The 19671-nt window shown below is 37.9% G+C and overlaps 1 protein-coding gene across 1 annotated transcript in view; it reads left to right on the top strand.

Annotated features, from left to right (window-relative positions):
• Positions 1-19671, top strand: part of ANO4 (anoctamin 4) — a 289216-nt gene that overhangs the window by 239436 nt on the left and 30109 nt on the right. Inside the window, exons 19-21 of the mRNA XM_036251806.1 lie at positions 784-841; positions 941-1038; positions 2965-3107. Of these exons, the coding sequence (XP_036107699.1) occupies positions 784-841; positions 941-1038; positions 2965-3107 (299 nt within the window). The remainder of the gene's footprint in view (positions 1-783; positions 842-940; positions 1039-2964; positions 3108-19671) is intronic.

Raw genomic sequence — 19671 nt, 5'->3', positions numbered from 1 at the left:
TTTCCCTTTCCCTCCTCATCTCGGGAGGTGGTTTTGCTCAGAACCTGTGCACCTTCCCCAGCTAGGGTTAAGTGGAGGAAAATCATTTGCACGTAGGAGGAATGGATTTAAACCTTGTGGAGTCCACCTGCGCCTGAATCAGGGCCCCGGACCTCACACCTGTAGAAGCAGGTGGCATGAGGGGGAGGGTGGCCTGCAGCATGTCCCAGATCCCCGGCTTCACAGCAGAGGGACGGACGTCCCGACAGGAAGGGGCTGACACAGGGTGCTAGTGCAGCCTGGGTACCTTCGCACTCCAGCGGCTACGAGGATTGGCAAGGCCCCCGCGTTCCTCATCGTCAGGGAGTCATCGCACCAGGAAGCATTTCTGAGCAGAGGAGACCCAGGGACGGGCCGAGGAGTGGGTTTTGGTGAGATGATGGCAGCAGCCTCCCCTCAGTGTTAGGCCTTTCAGAATGGAGTTCTAGTCACATCGTTTGATTTAAAAAATAACAGCAGCATTATTGTTCCTCGGAAGGATCAGACTGTGTTGCAGCCCAGCCTGCAGCTTCCACAGGCCAGACGACCTGCTCTCCAGCAGGGAACAGTGAGAATGTGGTCAGCAGCCAGACAGAAGGGGCAGATCCCCCGGGGACTCCAGAAGCTGCAGCCATGTCCGCTCTGGAGTTTCCTAATCCCCTTAGCCCTGGGACTCGCTGTACCAGTCATTTTCACTGGAAATGTACTGCTCTGCGTAGGATCTTCACTGAAGGCTAATGGTCTGTTTTTCTGTGTGTGTTGAAGATTTGCAGGACACCCAGGTGCCTACTTGAGGCTGATAAACAGGTGGAGACTAGAAGAGGTCTGTATTCTCCCATCATCCCTTGTTTCCCAAAGCCCTGCAGTAAACAGCCTCGGGGCCACTATTGATTCTTGGATTTCTGTGTTTGCTTGCCTGCAGTGCCACCCTAGTGGATGCCTTATTGATCTCTGTATGCAAATGGGTATCATAATGGTGCTAAAGCAGACCTGGAATAATTTCATGGAACTTGGCTACCCGTAAGTACCTTCGTGTCTGTGGCTGAGAGGCAGCATTGCTCGTTATTGGCTTTTCTGGGCATGACGAGTAAGATAAGCAATGCAGACTCAGCCGCTAAGCCAGTGCCTGTACCCGGAGCTATGTGTTTACGCTCAGGTGCTCAGACATTTGTGAAAATAATAAGTGTTGGCCCTGGCTGGTGTGGCTCAGTTGGTTAAGTAACATCCTGTGCACCGAGGGGTTGCCAGTTCGGTTCTGGTTAGGTCAGGGCACATGCCAGGGTTGTAGGCTAGGTCCTTCGTGGGGGTGTGCAGGAGGCAGCCAAAATGTTTTGCTCTCGTATCCAGATTTCTCCCTCTCCTTTTCTCTTCCTCTAAAAAACCAATTAAAAAAAAAAAAAAAAAAGGCATCACCATAACAAAATAAACAAACATTGGTTCTTGTGGAAGTCTTCGTACAAGTCACGTGAGCAAAAGTGAGTATTTTTTAAAAAGAATATTGGGCCCCTCAGTATTGGATACTTGCATGCAAGATGCTTTCAATGATGTCTCTAACCCTTTTAACTCTAGCATTACAAGTCCCTATAACAGCTTAACTAGATCTCCACTCCCCCATCCCTAAGATAAATCAGGAATAGCAATTTTCTAACTACCTTAAATTCAGACTGTACAGAAAAGAAATTTACGGGAAGGAGAGAAGTTACGGGTTCAGAAAAGAAACCGGATTATTTCTAAGTCAGCATATCTTAGCTGGGAAAAATATTATTACCTGGTGATGATAGTTTAAGTTGATGACAACAGGCCAAAACTTGCTTCACCTCTGTTAGGATAACCTTGAATCCTGCTGTGTGCTCAGCTCTGGTCAGTTAAGTTTCAAAGGGACGTAAATCAGCAACATTCCCATTTCTTCTCTGATTCCACACCTGCCGGTTTCTGCTCAGCTCGGCATCTCCATAGAGAACTCTGAGTTCCAGGGAGGACCACTCAGCCAGAAAGCTTGGCTGGAACTTGGTTCACTTTGCAAAGTCATCTATTAGCTTCCCATCAGAACCACTACTGGTAATGTTCTCTTCGAGATTTATTTTTAGAAAACGTATTCCAAGTGCTTTATGTTTTCTGTAAAACTTTTACAAAATAAAGTATAAAATTAAAAATGTTGAGGCATATATTCTACTTTAAGATATAAACCATAGTTTAACAAAATGTCATGGACCTCAAGGGAACTATATATTTTATCATCTAGTAATGCGGACATAGAGCAAAAATGTGAAGTAGACAGTCTGTCTTTGATACCCATCCCCTTATTTCACATTTGTTTTTGTTTTGTTTTTTTGGCGTCTACTCCCAGAAACCCTTCTCCTTGTCCCCTGCAGCACACAGACCTGCCCCCCTCCCATTTCCTCAGCCCTGTTCCATGTCACAAGATGCGTCCCCAAGCTCTGCTACGGATTCGTGTGCTGACCTCCCCAGAGTGAGATGCATTTCATTGGAAGTCAGAGCCCCTGTCGAGCTCAAGGCCAAAGCAGGCCAGTCCTGTCGTGGAACTAACCACAAGCTTCATTGTGCCAGAGAGGAAGCATTCTGTGGGTTTGCAGATTTTCTAGTCCTTCCCCCACGTCAGAATATGCAGGTCAGCACCCATGTGGTGAGACTGCTCCAGGGTCACATCTTCCTCTTCTCGGGGTTGGTTTATGGGTGTTCTCAGTCCTTTATCCATCCCTCATAGCAACACCGAACATGAGACAATTTCATCAATCCTTCTGTTGACTCACATGAAGTAGAACCACCACTGTTATTTTCTCCCCAAGCCAAGTCTTTGTTCCCTCGGCAGCCTGTCCTCGGTTTTTTTAAACTACGAGTCTGTACTCAACTTCAGAGTCTATATTTCTAAATTCAGCCTTGTGAACAGTTACATATTGTCTTAAAGAAACTACACTCGTTGTGCAGGTTAATCCAGAACTGGTGGACGAGAAGAAAAGTGCGACAAGAACACGGGTCTCAAAGGAAGATACGGTTCCCACAGTGGGAGAAGGACTACAACCTCCAGCCGATGAACGCCTACGGGCTCTTCGACGAATACCTAGAAATGAGTAAGGAAATATTCTCCTCTATCCTCCGTCCTCGTTCATCGAAATGCCCATCCTAGCTCTCCAGCTGCATTCAACTAAACATATCAGTTATCTAGGCCGTGAGTGTTGGGGGTTCTTGAGCTGACCGTAGAGCAGGAGTGTGTTACTTTAAGAAGCTCAGTCCATAGGGATGGTGCCAAAAGCCTATAGTCACATCTGTCTTGTTGGGACATTGTGTCCTGTCTGTTGTAATAAATCACCAGAGAACAAAAATGAGTTGGAAAACTTGATGAACCAAAGGAAAAGGGGTTCTCACTCATGGCGTAATTGATGCATTCGGCAGCCATCTGTTGAGCCAAGTTTTGTCAGGCAGACACTATGCTCAACACTTAGAGCTATGAGCGGAGAGAAGGCAGAGTCCCAGCTTTCCCAGGGCGCGCAGGATGTGCGGGCAGCCAGCGGTAAAAAGAGTAAGTGCCATCAGTGGTCAAAAGATGCTGCAGTATGAGTCAGCAGGAGTCGAGTGGGGACAGTCATTCCCCTTGGAGGGTGCTGGCAGGAACTAGGACGGCTTAAGCATGCTACACTTTTATTTTAGAAACCAGATTCCTCTATAATCAAACGCAAGCTGTATATCGTACCATGTAACTACGAGCATGGGTCTGCAAACAGATTACCTGAGTTCGAATCTCAGCGCTATCCCTTATTAACTATGAAATCCCGGACAATTACTTCATCTCTCTTGGTCTTAATTTCCTGATTTGTATAGTGGGGCTAATAAGAATAACTACTTCATAGGGTCTTCGTGTGGATTAAAGAGTTAATTCACGGTAAGGGCTTAGGTTCTTGGTACATGTTATCTTATATCATTAGTATAATTTTCCTCATCTTATCTCCTAGGAGAAAAAGCTAAGAGAATCACATAGCATAATCATTGTGTATAGTTTTTCTTTCTTTTTTTAAAGTTATGTTTAAGCTTTGTAACATTGGGGTGGCAGTTCGGGGTGGGGATGGGCGAGATGCATTCCTTCTGAAAGAAGCAGTTCTCTCAGGTGGATCCGAAGGACGAATAGAATTGACGTTTAATATTCCTTAGATCACTCACGTACTAAGATCTACTAATGTTTCCTGAGTTTCAATTATAAAATGGCAGAGCAATATAGCTTAGAGAATAAATCAATTAGGGCGTTAGTAATAAAACTTAATAAAGAGAATTCATTAAGAGAAATACTTTGAGGTCTCTTAATGGATCCTTCTCCCATAAAGAAGGAAATGAACAAATAATGTTGGTTTATTACGTGCTTGCAAAGAAGCTTTTGCGTGGCTAAACTGGAGTGTTCCAAATACTGGGGTATCTTTGCAGCAAGAAACAAGTCTCAGTGAATTCTAACTGCTTACTAATGTTCTTGTTGCTTTGTTACTTCTTAATGACTTTCTGCTTTGCTATATTTTTAAAATTTTATTTGTGGTTATATAATATATAGTGAGAAAAGTATACATATGATGTGTACAGATCAATGAATGTTCACACAAATGTAACCAATCTAAGTAAGAGAAGCATGGGCAAACTACTGGTCATAGGCCAAATCCAGTCTACTGCCCTTTTCTGTAAATAACTTTTTATTGATACACAGAAACACCCTATCATTATTATTATTATTATTATTATTTTTACCTATATTATCTATAATATTACCTATTTCACCTATATTATCTATAGTTGATTTTGCATTACAACAGCAGAGTTGAATAGTTTTGATAGAAAACTCTATGGCTTGAAAAGCCAAAAATACTTACTATCTGGCTGTTTACAGGAAATGTTTGCCATCCTGTGAGCTAGATCAAGAAGTAGAATATTACCACTGTCAGAGAGACCCTTTTGTCCCCTCTCCCAGTCATAGCACCCTCCCTAACCACTTTCCTGACTTCTAACACCATATATTAATTTTGCCCTTTTTTGATCTCCACATATATGAAATTGTACAATACATACTCTTTTGTAAATGCCTCTTTTGCATTCAATATGATGCTTATTCGATTCTTCCACGTTGTTACAGGCAGTAGGATTTCATTTTCATTGCTGTATAGTATTCCGAGAGTGTGTACCTAAAGCAAAATTATGAAAGAGGCAGTTTGTTTCTGATACCTCTCCCATCTTTCCTTTTGTTATATTTTTTTGCACTTCCGCTCCCAAATATGCCCCAATTTTCTCATCTGCACCCTCCCCCCCACAGAACCCTCTATCCCTCTACCAATAAATCCCTCAACCATCCCATACCATGAAATGTACTCCTGAGCATTGCTAAAGATTAATGTGCTAGATAGATACATTTTAATAGGAATCAAAGCCTCTGTCAAGTTGGAATTTATAAAAAGGTAAGTTGACCTGTGGGGGTGCAGGCATCGGTGTGCCAACAGATGAACTATTTTGTGTTTGCAGGTCTTCTAGGTTCCTGAAAATAGGAATGCACTATTGTTTATCCATCCATTCTACTGGTGACAGACACCTGGATTGTTTCTAGGTGTGTGCTGCTTAATATATGTACAGGTTCCAGAAAGGAGCTTCTATAGGAGTGTAGTTACTAGGACACAGACCTGCATTTGTTGATGTTCCACAGACACTTGCGAAGTTTTCAAAAGTGCATTGTATCAATTTCCACTCCGACTAGCAGTATAACAGCATCAGTTATTCCATATACTGACTAAAACGTGTTAGTGGCATCCTCTTTACAATTTCAGCCATCCCTGGTTGATAAGTAGCAATATCTCATCACGGTTTTAATTGGAAATTCCATGGAAACTAATGAAGCTGGGCACCTTTTCATATGCTCATGGTCATCTGATACCCTCTTTTGTGAATTCTCATTCAAGCCAATCTTTATATTGTCCCCTTTTTTGTGATTTATGGAATGTGTTTACATATTCTGAATATGAGTCCTGTGTCAGATATGTTTGTGGTAAATCAAATACCCTTTCCCGGTTGGTGGCTTGGCTTCTCACTCTCTCTATGGTGTATGTACGTGAACAGAGGTTTCAGCTTCATTATTCTTGAAAATTGGTTCCATATAACTTTCAGGATCTGATATCTAATGTATACAAAAATCTTACTGAAATATTGGTTGGGATTGAATTGAATCCCTAGATCAATTTGGGGGGAATTTGGGTCTTTTTTTAAAATCTCTGAATATGATCTGTCTCGGCGTTTATTTCTTTTTACATTTTTCTCAAAAATTTTTTATAGGTTTTAGTATAAAAATTTTATACAACTTCAGTTAGATTTATTTCTAGGCACTTTATGAATTTTAGTGCAATTTCAAATCATGTCATCTATAAATGATGACAGATTTACTCCTCTCTTTCCAATTTGGGTGCCTTTTTTATTTCTTGTCTGATTGCCGTGGCTAGGACTTGCAATCCTGTGTTGAATAAAACTGCTGAGTCACTTGTGGAGCTGGATGGGTAGGGCTGCAGTGTGGTCTTAAAGGCAGTCACTGGGTGTGCTGGGTCTTGAGCCTCCTGGGAGGGGCTCTGGTGCAGACCAAGGTCCGCTGCCGCTGGGTTTGGGATTCCTTAGTAGGACATACAAAGTGATCTGCAGTTCTTGCCGCTTGTGCTGGGCTTGGAGGCACTTGTGAGAGGCTATACTGTGAATCAAGACTGTCTTCAACTAGTGCCAGGGTTGGGAGCCTTGGGTGGGCACCATGATGTGAGCTGAGGCCAGCCCCCACTTTTGCTGGACTCGTGGCTGCTCAGTTGAAGCTATATTTCAGGCCAAGACTGTCCACCACTTAGGCCAGGCTTGGGGCCACTTAGCAAGAGCTACAAGGCACACTGAGGCCGGCCACGGCTTACTTGAGGTTTATGGACCTTTGAGAGATTTGGGGAAAGTCTACAGCAAGGGCCAAAGCAGGGCCTTTGTGTGGAGGAGCCACCGAAAGAGTCTGGGGGGGGGGTAAGTTGGGTGGGGTGAATGGTGTTAGCCAGGTTAACAGAGAGCACCAATTTGGCACCTGCCTGTGCCAGGCTGGCTGAGTGAGAGAACTCAACAAAGGAACCGTGGCACCTGCCAACAGTCTGTCCTAGGAGAGAGTTGCCCTTGTCCCTCCAACCTTCACCCTGAAGTTAGTCCATTTAGTTTATCCCCATATGTTTCTGGTACTTTTTGAGCTGCAGCCCCTGCACTAAAACAGAGCAAGCGGGTTTATGAGCGAGTGATCTGTGCGTGGCCCCTTTAAGAGCAGCACTTTGCTCTCCAACAGTCTTTTGTCTTTCTTAGATGCAATCCCTGCTGGTATTCACAGTCAGGTTTTAGGGGGACTCCTCTGCCCAGCACTTGTGCTTTGTTCTGGGACCCCTGGAGCTGAGGTATCCCTCCTAAATCTTAATCACAATACCTTCAGTGTAGGATCTGCTCAGTCCATGTCTCTACCCCTCCTACCAGACTACATGTGGCTTCTTCTGTATCTCCTTGGTTACAGGACTTCTGTTCAGCAAGTCTTCAGGTGGTTCTCAGTGGTGTTTGTTTATACTTCAGTTGTAATTCTGATGTGGTTGTGGGAGGATGGGAGCAGAGTTTACCTACTCTCTCATCTTGACTAGAAGTCATTGAATTTTTTAGAGTTGTTTTAGGTTTACCAAAAAGTTGAGAGGAAGGTACAGAGATATTCCATATGTTCCCTGCCCATGCATGGCACCCCAAATTATCAACACCTCTCACCAAAACTGTACATTTTTTACCAAGGATGAACCTATATTAACATATCATAATCACCCAAAGACCACAGTTTACTTTAGGGTTCACTGTTGGTATTTTAGATTCTGTGGGTTTGGACAAATTTATAATGACATATATCCATCATTATAATAACATACAAAGTATTTTCACTGCCTTAAAAATCGTCTGTGCTCTGCCTGTTTATCTCCCGCCCCACCCAGCCACGTGCGTACCATTTATCGGGTTAAAGAAGTTTACTTATATTCTTAGGTTGCCCAGAATTCTTATAAGTAGCTATCAAAATCTAGCAAATCATTTTTCTAAATCTACTGAAATAATGATGCAGTTTTCTTTTAAGTTCTATTAATATGGTGAATTATGTATATTACATATAATTTATATAAGTTATATAATATATAACATATATTATATATAATATATATAAATATATAATCTCCTCTTGGTCATAATGCTTTTTTTCTTTAATTGCCAAACTTTTGCTAATATTTTGCTTATGATATTTGTATATAAGATCACAAAACATAGTATACTTTTTTTTCTTGTGATGTTTTCTTTCAGATTTTGGTATAATTGTTATGATGGCCTCTTAAAATGTTAGATAATTTTCCTTTGATTTCCTATTCTCCTAAATGGTTTGTGTAAGACTACTATTATTTATTTCTTACCTATTTGGAAGAATTCACAATGAAAGTAGGTGGACATGAAATTTTCTTTCGAGGAAGGTTTTTAACTACAGGCATACCTTAGAGATATTGTGGTTCAGTTCCAGACCACTGCAGTAAAGCAAATAACACAATAAGGTGAGGCACACAAAATTTGTATTTTCCCCAGTGCATATAAGAGTTATATCTACACTATATTGTAATCTGTTAAGTGTGCAAAAGAATTATGTATAAAGAGCAATGCACATACCTTAAAAATACTTTATTGCTAAAAAATGCTAACCATCATCTGAACCTGCTGGAAAAATGTCACCAATAGCTTATCCAGCACAGGGTTGCTACAAGCTTTCAATTTGTAAAAAACACAATGTCTGTGGAGAACAGTGAGGAGAAGCCTAATAAAATGAGGTATGCCTGTATAGATTTAATTTATTTAATAGACATAGGACTATTTAGATGTTCTATTTATTTTAGTATCCATTTTGATAAGCTATTTTTTATTGTGCTTTTAAAGAAACTTGTTTACTTCATCTAAATTTTTTAATTTGAAAGAAAATTGTACCCTCTTGTTGACTTTTAATGTATATAAAGTTCAATGATGTCTTTCCATTCCTAAGTCCATAGTTTGTGCTTTTCTGTTTTTTAACATTCTGGCTATAGAGGTTTATTAATCTTTTTAAAATGCTAACTTCGGATTTTGAGGTTTTTCACTAATATTCATTTGCCTGCTATTTTATTTATTTCTTTTCTTATCCTTATTTTATTCTTTATATGTTCTTTTGGTTTAATTTTCTCTTTTTTCAAAATTAGATGCTTAAATCAATAATTTTCCATTTTTCTGCTTTTCTAATGTAGGCATTTAGAGCTATAATTTTCTCTTTGAATACTGCTGTAGCTGCATCCTGTAAGTTTTGATATGCTGTGTTTTCATTATCAAGACATTTTCGCCCTGGCCAGTTTGGCTCAGCGGTTAGAGCGTCGGCCTGCGGTCCAGAGAGACCCGGGTTCGGTTCCCGCTAAGGGCACGTACTTCGGTTGCAGTTTGTCCCCGGCCCTGGTTGGTCGTGCGGGTGGCAGCCACTCGATGTGTCCCTTCACATCGATGTTTCTCTCTCTGTCTCCCTTCCTCTCTCTCCCTCCCACTCTATCTGTACAAAAAATGGAAAAATATCCTCGGGTGAGGATTAAAAAAAAAAAAAAAAAAGCCCTGGCCGGTTTGGCTCGGCGGTTAGAGCGTAGGCCTGCGGTCCTGAGAGACTGGGGTTCGGTTCCCGCTAAGGGCGCGTACCTCGGTTGCAGTTTGTCCCCGGCCCTGGTCGGTTGTGTGGGTGGCAGCCACTCGATGTGTTCCTTTCACATCGATGTTTCTCTCTCTCTCTCTGTTCCTCTCTCTCCCTGCCACTCTACCTGAACAAAAAATGGAAAAAAAAAAAAAAAGACATTTTCCAGTTGCCATTATAATTTATTTTTGACCTATGTGTTTTTTAGGAATGTGTTACTTGATAACCAACATTTGGAGATTTTCTAATTATCCCTTTGCTATTAATTTCTAATGTAATTTCACTCTGGCCAAAGTATAGTCTTCTCTACGTTATTTCAGTTCTATGATAAATGGGTGGGCAAATGTAGGTTTACAGTTGTGTGTACACAAAACACAGAGTTTATTCTTGTATTATTTATTTGTATTACAACTATAAACCTACTTGTTCTCACCCTTGTGTGTTGAGACTTGCTTTATGCCCTGCATATTGTCTATTTTGATAAGTGTTTCAAGTGTGTTCTGCGATTGTTGAGTATAATATTCTATGCGTATCCAATAGGCAAGGATTATTACTTGTGTTATTTAAATCTTCTACGTCATTTTTATACTTTGTCTAGTCCATCTACTAGGTACTAAAAAAAATGGTGTTAAAATTCCCAAATATGATTGTGGATTTACCTTATTCTCCTCTTGTTCTGTCAACTTTTACTTTTTATGCTGTGAAGTCATGTTATAATTGTGACAGGGAAGAGTTCAAGGAGCTAATCTTAAAACCTTGCAAAGGGCAGAACTCAGTCTCCGAAAAGAAACAAAGCAGATAGCTGGCCGGAGTTGGCCTGCAGGCTGTAGTCCGCCGACCTTGACCTAGAGCTTTCACATATCTGACATACAGTAAAAATTAGCCCTGGCCGGTTTTGCTCAGCGGTTAGAGTATCGGCCTGCGGTCCAGAGAGACCCGGGTTCGGTTCCCGCTAAGGGCATGTACCTCGGTTGCAGTTTGTCCCTGGCCCTGGTTGGGGTTGTGTGGGTGGCAACCACTCAATGTGTCCCTTTCATGTTAATGTTTCTCTCTCTCCTCCCCACTCCCACTCTATCTGAACAAAATATCGAAAAGTTTCCTCGGGTGAGCATAAAAAAAAAAAAATTAATAGGCAAGCAGTCTTGAATTTTAAAAAACAAAGTAAACATAAATATTTTTAACTAAGAAAGGTGTCTGCTACTTCAAATGTAAAAGTGCAAGTACATAACAAATACTATGAAAAAAATCAAAGAAATATGTCACCAAAAAATGACATTTCTCCAGAAACTGAACTCAAAGGCATGGAATATTGTGATCTAACTGATAAAAAAAATATTCAAAATACCTGTTATGAAGAAAATCAGTGAGCTACAAGAAAATTGAGAAAGGCAATTCAATAAACTCATGAATAAAATTGATGAACAGAAGCTTTATACCAAAGAGACTGAAATTATCAAAAAGAACCAAACAAATTCTGAAGCTGAAGAATTCAGTGAATGAAATGGGGGAAAAAAAGAATCCAGTGAATGAGATGAAGAAAGCAATAGACAGCAGAGGTAACAGGGAAGATCAGATGAAAAAAAATAAAATAACTTGGAGGATAAAAATACAGAAATAATTTAGTTAGAAGATAGATTTTTTTTAAGTGAAGAAACCCTATGAGAGCAATCACATCTGACCAGAAAGGCAAATGTAAGAATATTGGTGAAGGAGAATGCGGCAAAGAGTTTATTTAAAGAAATAATAGCTGAGAACTTCTCAAATCTTTGGAAGGAACTGAACATACAAGTCTACAAAGCTAATAGAGCACCCTATTATCACAATGCAAAAAGACCTTCTCCAAGACACAGTATAATGAAACTCTCAAAAATCAATGATAAAGAATCTTAAAGGCAGCCAGGGGGTGAGGGGGGAGTATAGTAGTCCCTCCTTATCTGTGGTTTTATTTTCCATGGTTTCAGTTAACGATGGTCAACTGCAGTTCAAAAATATTAAATGGGAAATTCCAGAATTAAACAACCCATAAGTTTTAAATTCTGTACCATTCTCAACAGCATGGTAAACTATCATGCTGCCCTGCTCCATCCTGCCCAAGATATGGATCATTCCTTCGTCCAGTGTATCTACGCTGTAAATAGTGCCTACCCATTAGTCACTAAGTCATTTTGGTTATCAGGTCAACACAGTATTGTGGTGCTTGTGTTCAAATAACCTTTATAGTAATCTAACACTATATCACAGTGCCTTCATCATTCACCTTACTTCACCTCATCTTGTAATCATTGTATATATCATCACAAGCAGAAGAGTAAGTATAATATAATAAGATATTTTGTGGGAGAGACCACATTTACATAACTTTTATTACAGTATATTGTTATAGTTGTTCTATTATTATTAGTTGCTGTTAAACTTAGCATGCATAATTTATAAATTACACTTCATCATAGGCGTGTATGTCTAAGAAAAAACATATTCTATTTAGGGTTCAGTACTATCTGCAGTTTTAGGCATCCACTGGGGATCTTGGAATGTAACCACCGCAAATAAGGGAGGAGTACTGTAACCTACAAAGGACTGTACCCCATTAGAATATAAATGGATTAACATCCTTTTATGATAAAAACCCTCAAGACTCCACCAAAAACCTGTTAGTACTAATAAATGAATTCAGTAAAGTAACAGAATACAAAATCAGTACACAGAAACATGTGGCATTTCTATACAGCAATTATAATCAGGAGAAATTAAGAAAACAATCCCTTTTACAACTACATCAAAAAGTATAAAATACTTATGAGTAAATTTTACCAAAGACGTGAAAGACCTGTACTCTGAAAACTATAAGACACTGAAGAAAGAAATTGAAGAGGATACAAATGGAAAGATATATCATGTTCATGGATTTGAAGGATTAATATTGTTAAAATGTCCATACTACCCCAAGCAATATACAGATTCATTTCACCAAAGGCATTCTTCTCAAAACTAGAACTAATCCTGAAATGTATATGAACCACAAAAGACCCTGAATAACCAAAGAAACCTTGAGAAAGAACAAAGTGGGAGTTATCCTATGACCTGATTTAAAACTATACTGCAAAGCTACAATAATCTAAACAGTATTTTACTTGCATAAGAACAGATACATCAATCAATAGAAAAGAATAAAAAGCCCAGAAATACATCCTCACCTGTATGGTCAATAAATCTACGACAAAGGAAGCAAAGATATATAATGGATAAATACAGTCTCTTCAATAAGTGGTGTTGAGAAAACTTGATAGATACATGCAAAAAAAAAAAAAAATGAAATTGTATCACTTTCTTACACCACATAAAAAATTAAACTCAAAATTGATTAAAGACTTAAATGTAGGACCTGAAACCATAAAACTTCTAGAAGAAAAGATAGGCAGTAAATCCTTTGACATCAATCTTAGCGATATATTTTTGGATATGTCTTCTTGGGCAAAGATGACAAAAGAAACAATAAACAAATTTAAAAGCTTTTATAGAACAAAGAAAACATCAACAAAACAAAAAGATGAACTAGTGAGTGGGGAAGATATTTGCCAAAAATACATCCAATAAAGGTTTAATATACAGACTATATAAACAACTCATAAAACACCTTGAAAAGCAGTCCAATTAAAAAAATGGACAGAGGACCTGAACAGACATTCCAAAGAGGACATACAGATGTCCAACAGACATTTAAAAATGGTCAACATCACTTATCATTAGGGAAATTCAAATCAAAACCATAATGAGATATCACCTCATACCTGTCAGAATGACAATTATCAAAAAAATCAACAAACAGCAAGTATTGGCAAGTATGTAGAGAAAACAGAAGCCTTGTACACTATTGACAGGATTGTAAATTGGTGTCATCAGTATGCAAAACAGTATTGAAGATCCTCAAAAAATTAAAATAGAACTACCAGATGACCCAGAAATTCCACTTCTGGGTATTTATCAAAGAAAACAAAACCACTCATTTGAAAAGTTAGATGCACGTCTATGTTCATTGCAGCATTATTTACAATAGCCAAGATGTAGAAGCAACCTAGTGTTCATCAATAGATGAATGGATAAAGAAGATGTGGTATATATATACAATAAAATATTACATAGCCATGAAAAAGAAACCTTTCCATTTGCAGCAGCGTGGATGGACCTAAAGAGTATTATGCTAAGTGAAGTAAAACAGAGAACGATAAATACTGTATGATATCACTTATATGTGGAATGTAAAAAAAAAATTAATAAGTGAAACAAAAACAGACCCATAGATATAGAGAACAAGCTGATGGCTGCCAAAGGGAGATGGGTGGGTCAGTGGGTAAAATAAAAAATTTAAGAATGAAAGTTAAGGTAATTAAACTAGGATTAAACTAGGGGCCTTATATACCATTTTGACAAAGGTTGATAAATGTTGGGAAAGTGAGGAGACAAAAAGGGTTTGGGACTTATAGAGGTGAAAAATATATGGGAGAAATTAATGGAAGATAAGGAAATAAAGAAAAAAACTATATTAGAATGATATATTAACAACTTAACTGTAGTATAAAATTAAAGGAAAGGGGAGTAAAAATAACTATAGTTACTATTGTTAAATTCACAGCGTAAAAAGAGATAAATTGTAACATCAAAAATATAAAAGGGGAGGAATACAGGTAGAGTCTTTAAAAGGAAACAAAGATAAGTTGTTACTAGCATAAAATTAACTGTTTTATCTGAGATACTTTATGTAAACCTCATAGTACCCATAAAGCAAAAATCTAGAGTAGACTCACAAAACATGAAAAAGGGAGACTGAGCATATGTCCAAGGAAACCCACCAATTTACAGAGGTAGACCGAAACAGAGGGAAAGAGAAACAATCTATATACAAAACAACCAGAAAGTGAAGAATAAAATGGCAAAAGTAAGCCATTCCATATCAATAATCTCTCTGATGGAAATGAATTGAATTCATCAATCAAAAGGAATATAGTGGCTGGGTGCATTAAGAAAAAAACAAGACCCATCTATGTGCTGCCTACAGGAGACTAATAAACTCAAAGTGAAGGGATGCAAGAAGATATTACATGCAAGTGAAAATTAAAAGAAAGTGGGAGTAGTCGTATATACATCAGACAAAATAGATTTCAGGCCAAAAAACAGTAACAACAGACCAAGAAGCTAATTATATAATGATAAAGGAGTCAATACATCAAGAGGAGGTAAGTCTGAAATATACATGCACCTAACATTGGAGCACTGAAATATTTTAAGCAAATACTAATAAATCTAAAGCAAGAAAGAGACAACAATACAATAATAGTAAGGAACTTCAGTTTCTCACTGTCAGCAATGGGTAGATCATTTAAACAGCAAATCAGTAAGGAAACATTGGAATTGAACCATACTTTGGAAAAAAAAAAAAAAAGACTTAATATATAGAGAGACCATTCCATCAAATAGAAGCAGAATACGCAGTCTTCTCAAATGCACACAGAACGCTCTCTAAGATATATTATATGATAAAACACAAAACAATTCCTAGCAAATTTAAATATTACCAACTATCTTTTCTGACCACAATGGTATGAAATTAGAAGACAACAAGAGGAAAGCTGGAAAACCTACAGATATATGGAAAATAAAGTAGACACTTCCAAATAACCAAAAGGTCAAAGAAGAGATCAAAAAGGAAATAAAGAATTATCTCAAAGTGCATGAAAATGGAAATAGAACATATCAAAAGTAATAGGATGAGGCATAAGCAGTTCTGAGAGGAACTTTTTTTTACCAATGAATGCATATATTAAGAACTTAGAAAGATGTCAAGTAAACAACGTAATATTACACCTCAAGGAATTCGAAAAGAACAAATTAAGCCCAAAGATGGCAGAAGCAAGTAAATAATAAAGATAAGGGCAGGGGAAAAAATGAAATAGAGACCAGAAAAACAATAGAATCAAGAAAACTAAGTGCTGGTTTTTTTCAAAAGATAAACAAAATTAGCAAATGTTTAAGTAGACTAAGAAAAAAGAGACTTAAATAAATAAAAGTAGAAGTGAAAGAGGAGATATTACTCTGATACTACAGAAAAACATAGGATTATTAGACTACTCTAAACAGTTACAGGCCAACAAAATAGATAACCTTGGTGGAATTAATAAATTCTGGAAACAACCAACCTACCAAGACTGAATCAGAAAGAAATAGAAAATCTGAAAGACCAATTAGTAAAGAGATTAAGTCATAACCAGAAACCTCCCACCACAGAAAACCCCAGGACCAAATGGCTTCACTGATGGATTCTACCAAACATTTAAAGAGTCAATGCCAGTCCTTCTAAAGCTCTTCCAAAATATTGAGGAGGAAGGAACATTTCCAATGAGGCCAGCATCACTGATACCCAAACCAGATAAGAACACAAGAAAACTATAAACAAATATCCCTGATCAATACAGATGCAAAATTATCAACAATATATTACGAAACCAAATTCAAGAACACCTCAAAACAATTTAAAACTGTGACTAAGTGGAAGTTATCCATGGGCTGCAAGGCTGGTTCAACATACACAAGTCAATCAATGCAATACATCACATTAACAGATTGAAAGATAAAAATTACATGATTATCTCAATAGATGCAAAGAAAGCATTTAACAAAATGCAGTGTCTTTTCATGATTAAAAAAAAGACCCTTGACAAATTGAATATAGAAGAAACATAACTCAACATAATAAAGGCCACGTATGACAAACCTGCAGGTTATACTAAATGAACAGAAATTGGAAATTTTTCCTTTAAGATCAGGAACAAGACAGGATTTCTACTCTCACCACTTCTATTCAATACAGGATATTCAAGATATCCAACTAGGAAAAAATGTAAAATTGTTGCCATTTGCAAGTTATGATTTTGTACATAGAAAATCCTAAAGACTCAACAAAAAACTATTGGAGGTAATCAAGTTTCAGTAAAATTGCAGGATATAAAATAAACATACAGAAATCTGTTGCATTATTCTACACTAGTAAGGAAACATCTGAAAAAATAAACTATCCCATTTTCAGTAGCATCAAAACAATAAAATGCACCCTGGTCGGTTTGGCTCAGCGGTTAGAGCGTCAGCCTGCAGTCCAGAGAGACCCAGGTTCGGTTTCTGCTAAGGGCATGTACTTGGGTTGCAGTTTATCCCCGGCCCTAGTTGGGTCGTGTGGGTGGTAGCCACTCGATATGTACCTTTCACGTAGATGTTTCTCTCTCTTTCTCTCTTCCTCCCACTCTATCTGAACAAAAAAATGAAAAAATGTCCTCAGGTGAGGATAAACAAACAAACAAACAAACAAACAAACAATAAAATGCCTAGGAATAAATTTAATCAAGTGAAAGATCTGTGCAATGGAAACTACAGACCTTGCTGAAAGAAACCAAAGAAGACATAAACAAATGGAAAGACATCTGTTATTATAGATCAGAAGAATTAATATTGTTAAAAATGTTCATACTACCTAAAGCTATCTATAGATTCAATGTAATTTTCATCAAAATGCCAATGGGATTCTTCACAGAAATAGGAAAAATAAATTTAATATTTAAATGGAACCATAAAAGATCCTGAATAGCCAAAACAATCCTGAGGAAATAAAGAACAAAGCTGGGAGCATCACACTTCCTGCATTAAAACTATATTACAAAGCGACAGTAATCAAAACAATATGGTACTGGCACCAAAAATAACAGATACTTAGACCAATGGAACTGAATTAAACCCTTACAAATACAAACTAATATCTGACAAAGGAGACAAGAACATCCAATGGGGAAAGGATAATCTCTGTGACACATGGTAATGGGAAAAGTGGATAAGCACATGCAGAACCATGAAATTGGACATTCTGTCTTAAATTACTCCAAAAAATTAACTCAAAATGTATTAAAGACTTAAACATAAGACCTGATACCATGAAACTCTTAGAAGAAAGCACTGAGAAGTTCCTGACATTGTTGTTGGCAATGATTTTCTGGATATGATACCAAAAGCAAAAGTCCACAAATGGAACTGTAGCAAACTTCAAAGACTGCACAGCAAAAGAAACATTTTACACACACACACACACACACACACACACACACACATACTTTTTTTTCAGATAAGGGGTTAATATCCAAAATATATAAAGAACTCATACAACTCAATAGCAAAAAAAAAAAAAATCTTATTTAAAAATTAGCAGAGGAATTGATCATTTTTCAAAGATGACATTTTTCAAATGAGCAACAGGTATATGAAAAGATGCTCAACATCACTAATCATCAGGGAAGTGCAAATGAAAACCAAGTTGAGATAGATATCACCTCACACCTGTTAGAGTGGCTGCTATCAAACAGATAAGAGACAAGTGTTGGTGAGGACATGGAGAAGAGGGAGCCCTTGTACAGTGTTGGCAAGACTGTAAATTGTTTCAACAACTATAGAAAACAATATTGGGATTCCTCAAAAAATTAAAAATAGATCTACCATATGACCCAGCAATTACACTTCTGGCTATATACCAAAAGTAAATGAAAACAGGATATTAAAGATTATTCAACTTCCATATTTATTGCAGCATTATTCACAGTAGCCACGATATGAAAAAAACCTGAGTGTCCATCAATGGATGAATGGATAGAGAGAAGAAGTAGTATATTCAGTGGAATATTATTCAACTGTGTAAAAGAAGGACACCCTGCCATTTGCAACAACATGAGCATATTATGCTAAGTGAGATAAGTCAGACAGAGATAGACAAATTCTGTATGATATTACTTATATGCCAGTTGTTCCACTATTTAATTTTGGGTCCATGATCCATTCAGGATTCAATATTGCATTTAGATGTTGTTATCTCCTTAGTTTACCCAAGTTTAAGTCTTTGTTTTTTATAATCTTGACATGATCATGATCTTGACAGTAGAAGATTACTGGTCAGTAGTTTTGTAGAAGGTCCTTCAATTTGAGATTGTATGATATATTCTCATGATTAGGTTGAGGTTATGCATTTTTGGCAAAAGTACCACAGAAATGGTTCTGTAACCTCCTCAGCATATTATATCAGAAATATATGATGTCAGTAAGTGTCTTTACTGGTGATATTAACTTTGATCACTTGGTTAAAGTGGCATCTACCAGGTTTCTCCATTGTAAAGATACTAATTTAAATTCCTTTGTAATTAATAACATGTGAGGAAATACTTTAATAATATGCAAATATGCTTCTCTCTGCTCATTTTAACATTCTTTGATGGTTCTTGCCTTCAACAATCATTACCATGACATTTGATCAATGGTAATTTTCTATTTTCTTCCTTTTACATTTATTAATTAGAATTCTACCTTAAGGAATAGTGGTCTCTTCTCCCCCATTTAGGTGTTTATTCAATTATTTATTTAGATCAGTATATATTTTTATCAGTATGGACTTAGACACTTAGTCTTTAGGTTATAATCCAATACCATCATTTTGTTGTACAAATTGTCCCAGCTTTGGCCATTGGGCGCTCCTTCAAGTTTCTCCTGTGTCCTGTTGATGTGTCCCATCCTTTTTCAAGGACTTCTTAACTCTCTGACATCACAAAGTATTCCAGGCTCATCTCCTATTTTCCCTGCCATAGCTCTGGAATCAAATATTTCTCCAAGGACCCCTGGTCCCATTATCAGAGAATGGTACCGAGCGGAGATCGGGACCCTGGGGCTGATCATGGCGTCCAGGATGCCACTGCTCGCAAGCCCCCAAGTGCCTCTCTTTTCAGGAGCTGCCCGCCTTTCTGTCCCCTGCGCTTTGGTATTGGCAGGAAGTGTGGCTAAAACAATGAGGAATTCCTATTGGTATTCTTCTGAAAACAATCATGGGAAGCCAA

This window comes from Molossus molossus, unplaced genomic scaffold (genome assembly GCF_014108415.1).
Source record: "Molossus molossus isolate mMolMol1 unplaced genomic scaffold, mMolMol1.p scaffold_m16_p_10, whole genome shotgun sequence".
NCBI lineage: Eukaryota > Metazoa > Chordata > Mammalia > Chiroptera > Molossidae > Molossus > Molossus molossus.
Note: the sequence above shows the minus strand (reverse complement) of the source record. Positions and strands in the feature narration are given on the sequence as shown.